Source organism: Homarus americanus, unplaced genomic scaffold (assembly GCF_018991925.1).
Source record: "Homarus americanus isolate GMGI-L3 unplaced genomic scaffold, GMGI_Hamer_2.0 scaffold24523, whole genome shotgun sequence".
NCBI lineage: Eukaryota > Metazoa > Arthropoda > Malacostraca > Decapoda > Nephropidae > Homarus > Homarus americanus.
In genome coordinates, this window is record NW_024744357.1 from 176,804 (window position 1) to 191,494 (window position 14,691).

General features: G+C 36.4%; 1 protein-coding gene across 5 annotated transcripts in view; it reads left to right on the forward strand.

The window, feature by feature from the left end:
- LOC121877898 (poly(U)-binding-splicing factor half pint-like) overlaps nucleotides 1–14,691 on the forward strand; it is an 88,960-nt gene that overhangs the window by 49,125 nt on the left and 25,144 nt on the right. For 3 of the 5 annotated variants that reach the window (XM_042383846.1, XM_042383849.1, XM_042383850.1), the window contains 4 exons: nucleotides 1,052–1,169; nucleotides 6,822–6,902; nucleotides 8,315–8,443; nucleotides 9,667–9,837. In XM_042383846.1, coding sequence (XP_042239780.1) covers nucleotides 1,052–1,169; nucleotides 6,822–6,902; nucleotides 8,315–8,443; nucleotides 9,667–9,837 — 499 coding nt within the window. The remainder of the gene's footprint in view (nucleotides 1–1,051; nucleotides 1,170–6,821; nucleotides 6,903–8,314; nucleotides 8,444–9,666; nucleotides 9,838–14,691) is intronic. The other 2 variants (XM_042383847.1, XM_042383848.1) reach the window with 2 other exon arrangements.

Here is a 14,691-nt window from a genome sequence, read left to right on the forward strand (position 1 = left end):
AGAAATTTTTTGTTCTATATCGCAATTTTTTCTTTTGAAAATCTTAATAAATTAACCATATTTCTGTAAGGGCAAATACAGTCCTGAACACAAGCTGAGGAAAGAATTCAAACTGAGTAGTGCCATTGTTGTGTGGCTGCTAGGGAGGTGAGTCGCCCTCCAACCTTCTTGTAGCTACCACCAAGAATCCACACAAAATATATTTTATAATTTGTGATTTTTTGTTATACAGTACAGTGAGTTCTGCTATAACGCGTGTTTTGATAACGCGATTAATGAATAGAGGAACGATATTTGTTTAACGCGAACGCTTGTTTGCTGTAACGCGATTTTTGCTTACTATTTCTCCAATTTTGTGGTATTAACTGTGAACATGGTAAAGAAGAATATCTCCAAGAAGCGTTCTGGTGATCGAATTCCCGGTGATGATCGTAAAAGAAAGGATATAACACTTTAAGAGAAGCTCGATGTTATCAACCTCAAAATCACCCTTCTCCCCCATCAAGTTATATTCATATTTTTTCAAGGTAAAGTGTTACATTTACTGTATGATTTCATTATTAGATATGAATGCAACATTTATTTAGACTGTGCTATCCTTGTGTTAGGCTAACTACTAATTTTTTTTCGATTTCGAGTAGTAATCTGCACCTAACCCTATTTTCTCCAAAAGCCCTGTTATTTCTATTACGCGATTTTCTATAACACGATATTTTACAAGAACACAACTATCACGTTATAGCAGAACTGACTGTATATCACAATTTTTATGTGTGAAAAATTTTAATTTACCAAAATTCCGTAAGGGTGAATTTTTTGTCCTTATCGCAAATTTTTGGGTCATAATTTCAAAATTCCGGTAGGGCAAATTTCCATAATCCTGGATTCCGTATCGTGGGGGTTGCCTGTACTGTACTTCAACCTTAGTATTTGACCATACTTTAAAAAAAAATGCTCTCAAAAGCTATTAGTAAAATAGGAATGTACCCAATGTGGCCCATGGATCTCCCCATTTGAAGTCCTTTTAGTATTATAATGATACCTATTACAGATTTGCATTCGTTGAATATGAAATGCCTGAAGCAGCACAATTGGCACTGGAACAGATGAACGGTGTAATGATCGGTGGTCGTAATATCAAGGTTGGACGTCCTTCGAACATGCCACAGGTCAGTACCAATAATCAGTGTGTATTTTTACTATTTGTAGCTTTTAAGTAATTGATAGGGAATTATTCGTTGACAAATTTTAAAACAATTGATTAGGTGAAGGTAATTTTAGGGCTTATTTTTTATCTTGTGTTTTGCATATTAGCTCCCTTGAAACTGTAAAACCTTTTTCAAGGGCAAGTGACATAAATTAGTTTCTTACAAAATTCATTGTTCCTCTTAGATATGAGACCTGTATGTAACTAGAAGCAACATTAGGTAGGAACATTGTATTTTGGAGGATGAAGGCAAAGAATAATTATTCAGTTTTGATTAGAACTCTCCCTACTTTCCCCATCAATGTGCCTTTACTGTTTACAAACTCTCTTCAATCTTAAAGCAAGCTGCTCCTTTCATGCCCATTACTTGCAGTTCTCATATTTTTGTTTGATCCCTCAACATCATACTTTTCTCTTTACTTCAAATACTTGTATTCCTGTCTAGTACTGGTGCCACATAGTCCATCTTTGTTTCATTTGCTCCTTAACTTGCTGCTGCCTCCTGATCTGCTTTATCTCTCTTCTTAATAAAAGCTATAGTAGCTTCTCACAGGGATAGGCTGTAAAGAGAAGGTGTGAGTAATTAGTTTTTATATCCTAACATCAGGGGACTTGGGGAGTCTTTATATATTGATTGGACCTTCCGTCCTTGTGTTTCATTTCTTTGTTTTTTGTTTTTTCATCACTTTTTATAGCTTTATTTGCCATTAACTTTTTTCTGGCTCAATTATTTTTGTTTTCACTGTTAAATCTCATTTAGGTGTAAACCTTAGAGCTTGTAAATCCTAACTTTTGCTTTCCCTCGTCAGTCAGTAGATGCACTTGAGGCATTCAGTACCTTTCATTCAGCCACTACACATCAGTCAGTTGGCATACTTCAGCGATTCAACACCTTTGGGTTAGTTTTATAGTACAGTAAAAACATGATAAATCGGACGTCAATGTATCGGAATTCGCTTTTTTCGGACTCTGAGATGCTCTGGTCACCAGAAATACTTAAAAAAAAAAGTTAAGAAATGGGGAAGATTAAAAAAAATCTAATGAAATGAACAAAACTTACTGAGTACTGTACAGTGGTCTAATCAGATTTGCTATAGGCTTACCGAGAACTAAGACACTTAAGTATGTAAGCAGGCTGGGGTTGATCAGGTGTTGCCACATTCATCAGGTTTATTTATTGATTGATTCAGTATTATCTTCTCATATGATTGGCCTCTTATGGTTTATGGTTCATCATGATTAAATATAACATCTTCAGTAATAGAGAAAAAATACTGTACTGTATGTAATTTGTAATATGACTTCAAAATAAAAGGATAAGCTGTATTGGAAGGTTACTTACTCAATATGCATTCGTGTGAGAGCTTTCAGCAGACCAGCTAACAACAGGGGTCACTATAACACTTTGTATAGTATTTGATATGAAGATACATTCCTTAAAACGTTAATTACTACCTTTGAGTGTTATATGATGGCTCAATTTGGCTACTTGTACACTTAGACAAATGATTAATGAATAAACCAGGATATGTACAGATGCATAATACTGCACACTATAATATTACTTATTAAGTGATGATAAATACATTACAATAATATTTATTAAGTGGAGATAAATACACTGCAATAGTATTTATAAGTGGTGATAAATACGCGACTGTGTTGTATTAATTTACTAAGTATTGAAGACAGACATTGTGGTAAGCCAATCAGCTGTTTGCCCTTTTTAAACAAATGACTCATGGTGTTCAGTGTGGGATTCTTTTTTCAGGAAAGCTGATTCTTTTGGGACAATATTTTATCAACCTGGCACCAAATGATCCTAAATTATATGAGAATTGTGGCGAAATTGCATAAAGAAGTGTTAAGGAATTTTGGGGGGAAAGAGGGGGGGAGGGAGTAACCCACCCGTGCTACCCCCCTCCCTTGTGCCAGCTACTCTCAGAAAAACACTGGTCTTCCACACTTATTTGTTCTTATTTTTATCTTTATAGTACTGTACAGTATACAGTTTTCTCTTTATTCATAAGACATTCTGTGGCTACTTACATATAACATTTTACAGTAAATAACAGACATCTCGGTTACAACATTTGTTGGCAATCAGACTTGCATGTCTGATTTTCAACCCAGAGAGTTCTGATTCATATTTTTTTTATTGTTGATGTATTATTCTTTTAATAACCTTGTTATACACTTAAAGACCTTAGTTGTTGAATTGCAGTAATATAACATCAACTGATTTTTTTAAACAGTTAAGATAAGCAGTGTTGATCTCCAACACCCCCCTCCCCCCTATATATTCGCATTTTTCAGACGGGTTTGCCCCATTTAGTTCGATTTATTGAGGTTCTACTGTATTTCATTCAACATTCTGATCATTTGACACATTTCAGTCACTATAATATTCAGTTAATATACTTCTGATAGTCATCAGACTTCTATCAGTCAATGCAATATGTTGTTGCCCTTCTGGTCAATCAATGTGCTTCAATTACCCATCACACTTCATTCATTTAAAACTGCATTCTTCACTGAGAGCACATTTGAGTCAGTCAACACATTTCAATCAGTCATCTCACTTCAGTTTAACAGTATTATGTTGATTTATGATATTGATTTGAATTGCAATTCAAATAACTACTTAAAATTGGCAACAAAAAGTGTTAATTAAATTTTTATTATTTTTTTATACCAAATTAGAGCTTTTAGCTATTTTTTATCGTGGTAATTTAAATAATGACCAAAAGTGCTTTTTCTTCTCATTATTGAAATTAATTTCCCTATGATAAAAAACAAAAACAAAACAAAAATCATTAAAATGAAATATTCTTCTTAAAAGTTGTATGGAAATATGCTCAACACTATATAAATATTATCTACTGGATATACAATCCTTCACCTTTGAAATGGACAAAAGCTGAATAGGGTGAGAGAGTGATTCAATCCTAAATTGGTGCCACACTTGCACATTTTCCATCTATTTCTTGCTGTGTTAACTACAGTAGTTGTGCTGATAATCCCGGATGGTTGGTGCGGTCGGAGTGAGTGGTCTGAATTGACAAGCCAGGGTCGACTTCCTTATTATTTACGAAAATAGCCCTTACTTCCTGAATTGATTACGTACACAGTTATTTCAAATAATGTCACTTAAACAAATACAGGTATTTTGAACAAAATTAGCCAAATATATGTGTATGATAATGCTCATAAAATCTAACTTGGTTTAGGATTGTGCACAATTAGTTGTACACAATGTGAACATTTATATTTGTATACAGGAGGTCCCTGACTTACGAACGTCCGACTTGCGAACGCCCGCCAATACAAACGGGGTTAAACTTGAAATTTATAGTATTTTATTTACCTGATGACTTATTTTTTATTACTTCTCATTTACTGCATTTTGTCATTCTATTTCTTCTTTTGTCTTAAATTAAGTGATTTTAGATGTAATTAAGGACTTAGGCTATGATATATTGTCATTTTAAACATTGTTCTGTAAGTACGGTATGCATATAGCATGTGTTCCGACTTAAGAACGTCCTCAGGAACGGAACCCGTTCATAATCCGGGGGCCCCCTGTATACAATTTTTCTTTAGTAAAAGCTTGAGGAGCACACCCTCATTATGTGTTTTTTTTACTCCTGGCTTAAATGTCACAAAACAAGCAGTTAAAGTCACAACTACTGGTGAGCGCGGTTTTGTTGTTATTTTTGGGGAGATGTCCTCGACTTCTCCTCATATTTGGAATAAATTGGATAACACAATTTGCTGCAGTGAATCTGTTCATATATAGGTCATTGATGTTATGTAAAATGTATACTTCGAATTACAAAGATACTTTAATTATAGTTAACATAGATACTGGTTGCATAATTCTCAGTGCGTGACAGTGACCATTGATATAACAAGTGGAGGTTTGATTCTTAGCAGACGTGTTTTTCTCCAGAGTGCCTTTGAACATTCACAGTAGAGGCAATAATTGCATTTGGTAATCAAAAGTCTACACTTGACCATTACTAAAGTTGCCTTCTGACAAAGGCTCATTAGATTACCAGAAAATGAACATGTTCGTAACAGTTGGAAGGTGTGACAGTTCCCAGGAGTTCATTAGCTTAAGTGAATCTGGTTGGGCATTACGTGGAAAGAAATATTACTTTTAATATTTATGCTATATTAGTTATATAGCCTCAAATAAAAAAATTCATACTCTTAAAAAATAATTTATTTTATTGGAATCGGTACTTTTAGCCACTTTGGTCAGTCAACACACTGCAATATGTCCTCCCACTTTAATCAGACAACACCCCTCAATCAGTCTTTCCACTTCAATCAGTAAACACACTTCACTCATGTACTCCAAGCACCTCCCTTTCATTCACAGGTAAATGCCAAACAATGGGATGACAATAATAGAATGGCCTAATAAAAAATGACTTGTCTAAACTTAGGTCGCAATAATAGACAACCTGTAACATATTTAGTCTCTCATGATTCAAGTAATATGGACAACACCTTGGATGAGAATGCCACCACATTGGCCTAACATATCTTTCAAAACCTACTACAGCATTTATGATATTAACAAGTTGCGGTAAATGGCCAGGAAGATTTTTTTAATATCCACTTTATGAATTCTACAATACCATGTTGATCAATGGATTTCATATAGGTTTTTCACCTTTTGTTGAGAAAACTCAATGTTAATTTTTGAGAGTAACATTATAAATGGATTAAAGATGTGCAAAACAGTGAGACTCGAGTATGCTGTCCATTTGGCTTTGCACTTATATCCCGCGCAGTACCAATTTTGACTGTGCTGGAATATAAAATCCCAACATATTGGAATATTCTACTTTCTTGGTTCAAATAATCTTCAGATTTCTCTTGTGTACACTTTCATACCATCATTTATCTGGCCTTTAGGTTATCTTACCCTTTAGGTATATGGATGAAAGGCACAAGACGTAGTGAGGTGTTAAATATGATATTTAATTAGTGCATCATTGTAAAGATGTATAATGTTTGTTCCCTGTGTTGTCTCCGTCATTGAAACCTTTACCTCCCTTTACTCCTCTACCCATTTACACATCTGTTTGGTCATTATAGTCTGTTCTCTGGGAGTAATTTTTGCTCCATATTTTCAAAAGTAGAATAAATTAGCAGTCATGGCTCAGAAAAACTCGAAATCCGTTATGCGTTATCTTTGAACTAATAAGGTGGAAAGAAGTTGATTTTGGAATTCCTGTAACCTGACTGACCCATACACTGGACCAATTAAATAAATATTAAGGCCGTTTGAGGTTATTACTTCTACTTGAACGATTTTCAAGTGATATTTGCCAAATTTAGTGCCACAAAATGACACCACATTAAGCCCTTCTATTACATTATTGTATTTGGGTGTCAGTATGTTGAGTAAATTAAGTGTAAAAGTATGAAAAAATAATTCTTACAAGTGTACCCAAGTTATGTGCTTGTGTTACAGGAATTTCATAATTAACTTTTATGGGCGTAATAGAACCAGTGCGGTGTATGGCACATTTGAGCATCAACACGATAAAGCGCTGAAAAGATTGTGAAAAATTTATAGTTTGCTTGCCATTGACAGAATTGGTCGACAGCACAGGGCCTCAGTGCCTGTGATGTCACACAACCGAGACTTCTTGCCATGACAAGGACAACAGATGGTGCAAGTATTATGGCTTTTGTTGATGATGATGAATGATGTGGTGTAAATGTTGTCCTTTGTGAGGCTTCTTTGCTGGGGTAAAATTTGTTAAGAATAAAAAAAAAAAAAAAGAGAATTGCAAATATGTCACTTGCCCTATATATTAATCTTTGCTATAAGTTTTTAGGTATTTTTAGTATAAATGGAAAATAGAATATAAGCAGATGAGTGTATCTGTAAGCCCAAGGTCTTACCATAAGCAAGTCACTCGAGGTTCACCACTACCAATGGATGTAAACACATCAATGTTCTGTGCTGCCCCCACCCTATGTACAGTTTCTTAGGATCCGAACCTCACTTCACAATATTTTCTTCTCTTTTTTGTTACTGAATTAGTTAAATATCAATTTAGTATACAATGCCCAGTTCCCACTCTGTAAAATTGGGTTGGTGATTGGAAGGACATCCAACCATTAAACTTGATCCAGATTTGCCTTATGATAGTTGAGACACCATGTCATAAGGTAAATATGGCTAACCCACGCAAGCGTGGAAATTCTTTGTCAGATGGTGATCATGATGAAATACAGATATTTTCTTATGACTTAGATTGAATTTAAAGCTATTAACACTTGACAACTAATATAAATCCAACATTTCTGTATATAACAAAAGATGTTTATAAATTAAAAAAAGATTCTTCCCTGTCCCTCCAGTATATATCACCTCTGAGGAAATGCCTGGTGTGCCCCCCTCCCCTCCCCATAGAACACTGATACTGTACATGCAACTGTGTTTAATCTCCACTCTAGTTGATCCATATTGGATGTGTAAATGAAATTAAAGGACTGATGATGCCTTTATTTTGATATTTTCCATTAAATTTGTTTGAACAGTCTGCTAGTAGGTTTGCATGGGCCTGTGCTCTTCATGCCCTTCATGGTGTATCATTGTTTTAGTCTTAATTGATGCATCATGCTGCTGAAGTTCTGCAGTGCACTGTATGTTACATTAAGTCCATTGGTGGTGGTGTGATGTAGGGTGTGTTCTTAGGTTTGGCCTTGGAATCAAGCACTGTACTCAAAATTAAAATTCACCTCCCAAGATCTGGTCTATGTTTTGTTATGTTTAGTAACTCAGGTTCTCTTTTTTTTTTTTTTAATTGGTAAAGCCATTAACCAACAGTGATTTACATTGTATGTTGTTTGTTGATATAGATCAAACTTAAGCACACATCCTTGAAGTAAAACTATTAACAGTCAATTTACAATTTTACTTAAAATGTTCATGATTTAAGTCTGCTATATTATTAATGAGTTTGGCAAATAACTAATCCTTTCCTGTCATTAAAGTTTATTGCTGTTATTCTTTATTTTTTATTATTGTCACTGTACATGTTTCAAATGTTCTTATGGTGATTTCTTGTTCCCCAGGCACAGACCGTCATTGATGAGATAACAGAAGAGGCCAATTACTACAATCGTATTTATATAGCTTCAGTTCACCAAGATTTATCTGAAAGTGACATCAAGAGTGTATTTGAAGCTTTCGGTAAAATCAAGGTTAGTGAGAAAATTTAGCAAGTAAATTTGGGTTAAGATTATCCTTATCCATACTGAAATTTGGAACATTGAGAGAAAAACTGAAATTTTTTTGAATGATGAATCTCCTTATCTTATTCTTGGGAATATCTTTATCTTATAACTAGGGATAAGGGCATAATGATGGAGATACTACCATGTAAAGGTGTAATTATCAGGGCCTGGGGAAGATGGAGACTAGGATGGATGACACTCCCTCCAGTCAGATAAAAAATCATGGAGGGTAGGTGAAGACATCCTGGAAATGTTTGAAGTGGAAGGACATGGTTACCATGCCTGAGTATGGCACCTTAATTCATTGGTTATTCACTTGTATCAGCTTTGTTAATGAGGAAGAATAATGTGCTTTATTGAACTTAGTTTTGCTCTTTCTTGTTCAATTGTTACATATGTACACATGAACTGGTGTAGAGATAGATAGGTGCATTTATATTAAACAATGTACTTTTTAACATTTTATTTAGCTAACACTAGGCAATTTTATTAGCATAGAGAAACCCCTGTACCAAATCTGTTAAAATAGGGTGTGTGTTTACAGCTTTTCTGCATAAGCTATACAGTAATCCCCTGTACCAAAGCTGTTAACATACGGTGTGTGTGTGTGTGTTTACAGCTTTTCTGCATAGGCTATACAGTAATCCCCTGTACCAAAGCTGTTAACATACGGTGTGTGTGTGTTTACAGCTTTTCTGCATAGGCTATACAGTAATCACCCACTTTTGTAAATGAATGAACTTTCACAGGATATATATTGGTTGCTATTTCTTGATGCAAGCTGTTGGTTATTGCTTCATTATGTGGTAACCAAATCAGGACCAAGTTTTGTAGGAAGCTTTATAGGATATATTTTGTCTGCTTAGAGCAACAGTAATAAAAATTAACTAAAATTATTGAGAAAAATCCTGTGATTCAGGACCGACGAAATTTTCAGTGCAGTAAATATAAGGGAAGTATGATGTGCTTATCGTCTTTGAGACTGAATTATGATAATTTGTTCAGTGAAAGCTCGAGATTTTGTGAGTCCTCTAGTCTTGAGAAAAGGTGAAACCATTTTAAGGGTGAGTTTTTGAAGGTAATCCTTTCCAGGGAAGCGTTGTTAAAGATAACCCTTGTTAGGGGAAGAGTTGATGTTGATTGTATTAGTAATCATCACCCATCATTTACCCTGAACACATGTATTGCAGCAATGTATGTTAACACCTGGTACAACCCCTGGCAAGCATAAAGGCTATGGATTCATAGAGTATGAGAATTCCACTTCGGCACAGGAAGCCATAGCTTCCATGAACCTGTTTGACTTGGGTGGTCAGTACTTACGTGTGGGGAAAGCCATTACACCACCTGGCTCTTTCTATGTGAGTATATTTGCATTCTTTGTTTCCAAATTTCCTTAGCCCAGTCAATTCGGGTAATTCTCAATAGAATAGGAAGTGGTAAGTCATCCTACGGAAATAATACAGCTTAAAGGTATACAGTAAAAACCATGAGTACCAAACTAATTAAGCCACAATGATGTCATTCATCAGACAGAATCCGTTATTCAGATATTCATATCAGCAGGAGGCAGCACAACTGTTAAAAAACCCCAGCTAGGAGATTACACTAACATGATTGGCTTATTTAAGCTCATAATAAATTAATTCAGGTAAAATAATCATACTTATGATATATACAGGGGGGGGCGGCCCCCAAATTCCCTGATTTTTATTTCGCGGTTCTCTATTCTTCGCGGATAACACTGGATGTACCCAAGAGTGTCTGTGGGTAGTTTTAAAGTTACTGTCATTTTCCTGGTTGGGACTGGGAGTCACTCATTCTAGAGACAGTAATTTCCTTAACAGTAGGGTCGGGATATATTGCGAGATAGGGTCCAAGGATGTTCGCTATACAGTAGTACCCCGCTTAACGCGGTCAATAAAACCCACAGGGTACCGTGTTAAGTGAAAACCGCGCTAAGTGAACAACAGAACATATGGGATTAATTCCAATAGAAACTGGCCCGACCCCCAAACTCCACTTTTTCCGACACAATACCTATGTTCTAGTAAAAATAACATCTTAATTTTATGATGGTACATGCACACAATTAATACTAAAGAGAAATAGAGAAATACAGTCACCAAGTTAGTGTCCATTCAAATAATGGACTCAACTCCCTCCCCCTCTTCTCACACTACACTCACTGGCTCTTCCCTCTGAGAAATTTTGGGGGGAAAACCACTAAATTTTAATAAATAATACCTCAAACTAAAGTTAGGATAATACAATTGACATTGCTGGATTCCTTGTAAGACCAGGAATATTTTAAATATAAATGTCATATATTTTGCACAAAAGATAACATATTTACTCAGAGTAAACATTATATCTAAAATTTGTATGTCTAATGCAAAATCTATGATGTTTATATTCAAAATGATCACCAAATTGTAAGAATTCCAGCAATGTAAATTATATTCTGGCCGGGTAATTTGTATGAATTTTTATGAGCTAAAACAAATATCTTCAGTTAATTAAAAAAAAAATATTCTTCACGACACTATCTGTCAATCAAAGTACCCCACCTTGCCTCCCCCCCTCTTCCAACCAAGCCAAGTGGTCGGTCAGTCCCAACCCTCCCCCCCACCCCCCACCAATCCTCCCTTCAAGAGATGGGTGAAAAAACTAAATTTTAACATTTAGTATTAAATAATACCTCAGATTAAAGTTAAGATAATATAATTGACATTGCTGGATTCCTTGTAAGACCAGGAATATTTTGAATATAAATGTCATATATTTTGCACAAAAGATAACATATTTACTCAGAGTAAACATTTTATCTAAAATTTGTATGTCTAATGCAAAATCTATGATGTTTATATTCAAAATGATCATCAAATTGTAAGAATTCCAGCAATGTAAATTATATTCTGACCGGGTAATTTGTATGAATTTTATGAGCTAAAACAAATATCTTCAGTTAATAAAAAAAAAAAATATTTTTCACATGGTAACAGATGGTCGGTCGGTCGGTCCCTCCCTCCCCCCACCTCCCACCAACCCTCCCTACCAGATGTGTGGGAAGACCAGAATATTTACCATTTTAGTAATAAATAATACCTCAAACTAAAGTTAGGATAATATAATTGACATTGCTGGATTCCTTGTAAGACCAGGAATATTTTGAATACAAATGTCATATTTTGCACAAAAAATAACATGTTTACTCAGAGTAAACATTATATCTAAAATTTGTATGTCTAATGCAAAATCTATGATGTTTATATTCAAAATGATCATCATATTGTAAGAATTCCAGCAATGTAAATTATATTCTGGCCGGGTAATTTGTATGAATTTTATGAGCTAAAACAGGCAGGCAGGAAGGCAGGCAGGGTGGCGGGTGGGGGGTGGGGCAAATCTAAAAATAGCTTCTGGAGCCGACACTGCGCGTATACATGGAAAAAACCCGCTTTAAGTGAAAGTTCGGCTCAGGCGAGGCACCGCGTACGTATATGTGAAATCGCGCTAAGCGAAACCGTGTTAAGCGGGGTATTACTGTATACTAAAGATCGATATATAATTACATGGGGAAAATAGGGTTAGGTTCTGGAGGCCAATAAAAGTGACTAAACTAGACTTAACGACTTTATTTTTTTACTAAGCACCAATGAACACTAAACTCGGGAGCACCAGACTGTATGACTGATAAATATACACTAAGTAACCTTTGTAAACCTTCCCTGAGACTGTCAAAACAAATCATCCTCAGAGCCAGGGTGAAGGGGGTTTTAGGCTTAAAGTTTTTATCTTGTAAAATGGCACAGACTAAAGTTAGCAGAATATAAATTACATTGCTGGAATCCTTGCAAGACAGAAATAATTTGAATATAGACATCATATATTTTGCACAAGAGATAAAATTTTTAGTCCTTTGTACTCAAATGTACTAAATAATTTAAAAAAATATTTAGTACAAACTATAGCATGTTTGTATTCAAATTAATCAGTATTTTACAAGAATTCCAGCAATGTTTGTTATATTCTCTTACATTAATTCAGTGATATTTTATAATAGTATGCCTTGTTGCACTGCTCAATTAGTCTTTTGATACGGGGTGTAATCCACGGGACATCATCCTCAGTGTCTTGGCTGGAAAGAAGTGGTAGTAGGCTTTGGTGATAGTGTCCAGGTAATTATCCCACTTGTTCTGCACATCGTCAATTTCAATTTTCAATTTCAGTTGTTATTCCTTGATAGAGGAAGCGGGATCCTAGTGCTGTCACTAGGTACCCCTGTACAATGACACCAGAAGCATCTGGCAAGTGTGACAGGTATATACAGTATAAATATTATAAAGGGGCTTACTAAAGCCTAAGGAAGGAAGGATATTCCTTTAACACATAATCAATATTATTTACAAAATATCTGGCCAATATGGGGAGGATTATCGTGTCTCTGTCAGGGGGTCGTGGAGTGGTGGTCCAGCAGGCGTCACGGAAGCGTTGTGTGTGGGGACATCTTAGGAGGTAGTGGATAAGGGTGCTGCTGTCGGGTCTTCTGCATAATGCACAAGAGCGTTGCTCAGGGGATGCGGGGATACCAATCTCCCAAGCAAAGTCATACCCAATGATGATACGGGCAGCAATCACGTCCCCTTTCCGCGACCCTTTCCCGTAGACATACGAGAGGTCAGGAAGTTTACGGAGGACATCGTACCAGGTGGGCGGGAGTCCAGGGGGATGGCTGCTTCCCGAGCTTCTCTCTGTTTGCGGCGAATTTGGGTCCTAATCTGTAAGAGTGTTCGAGGAACAACGTAGTCGGGTGTGGCCTTGTTGCAGCCAGTCTTAGCAAGGCCATCTGCTGCCTCATTCCCCAAGATACCGACATGACTGGGTATCCATAGGAATGTCACAGGACGGCCTTCATCCTGAAGTGTGGATGTTAACCCTCGTATTCGGAGGATGAGGTCCTTATTTTCCCCTGATCCAAATGCGATCCCGTCGAGAGCAGACCTGGAATCGCAGCAGACAAGCAAGGGGCAGAAACCATCTGCTTCTTCCTCAGCGAGAAGGGCAGCAAGGAGGGCTGTTAGTTCAGCCTGAGTGGAGGATGCCCCGTCAGAAACTCTGAGAGATAGTTTGATAGGCTCAGGGGCATCAGGACGGGAGATGTAGACACCAGCACCGGCCCTACCTGTAGCGGGTGCACATCGTCTTATTATTATTATTATTTTTTCTTCATGTTAAGTATGAATGAATGTGTGTGCCTGTAACGGTAAAAAGAAATTTAACAAAATACGTATATCTACCTGTAACTACAAGTTGGAAAAAAAAACAATAACGTAGCTCATAGCATGGCCTGATAGGGAGAGGCTGATATCCCCTGACATCACCCCCCCACAATCCGTGAATGTAAGAAATGTTTATCCTCTTAAGTTTTTTAACCTTATGATAATCATTTTTTTATTTATTTTTCACATTCTGTCTAAATGATTGTCTGTGTATGTAATGGAGAACAGAGAAAAGAACAATAAATGAAATGACATTCATATATCTACCTGAAAATATGAGTTAAAAAATAACATTGACATAGCAACGTCCCCTACCAACCTCTCGACGTTTCCCTTGAAGCCGACACTACCGACGTACACGCCATCACAATCACACTAAAAGGTATGTCCCTCAATATTGTCAATGCCTATGTCCTGGCGCTTGACATTATTAGGGACCTGCCACGCTTTGCCATAAACAGATAAATTGTACCAGGAAATTTCCCCCAACACACTCATCATTCTATCACTGTAATGTGCTGACATAACCCATGACCCTTCAGGCTTTTACACCCTTAATGCACGAGTCATAAAGGCAAGCATGAACTCCGCATGCTTCCCAGTTGGGCACTGTAAACGCTTCTGCGCTTCACCTTGCACAGGATGTAAGGGGGTGGCCAATAAACTAGCCCCCTCCGGGGCAATCTAAAAAAAAAATCTAAAAAATGACATAGTGTAGCCTGGTAGGAGGAGAGCTAGGGGGATGTAGTTACAGGGACAGTTTAACTTGGTGACCTGCCAAGTCCACATACACACATTCATTTCATGTAAAATTTATATTAAGCTGTTTTATATGCATATAACTAAAATTTAATTAAATGTTTAGGTATTGTTTAGCGAAGGAATAGCAACTTAGATAGGGTTTGATGGGTATTATCTGTGGCCATGGAGCCT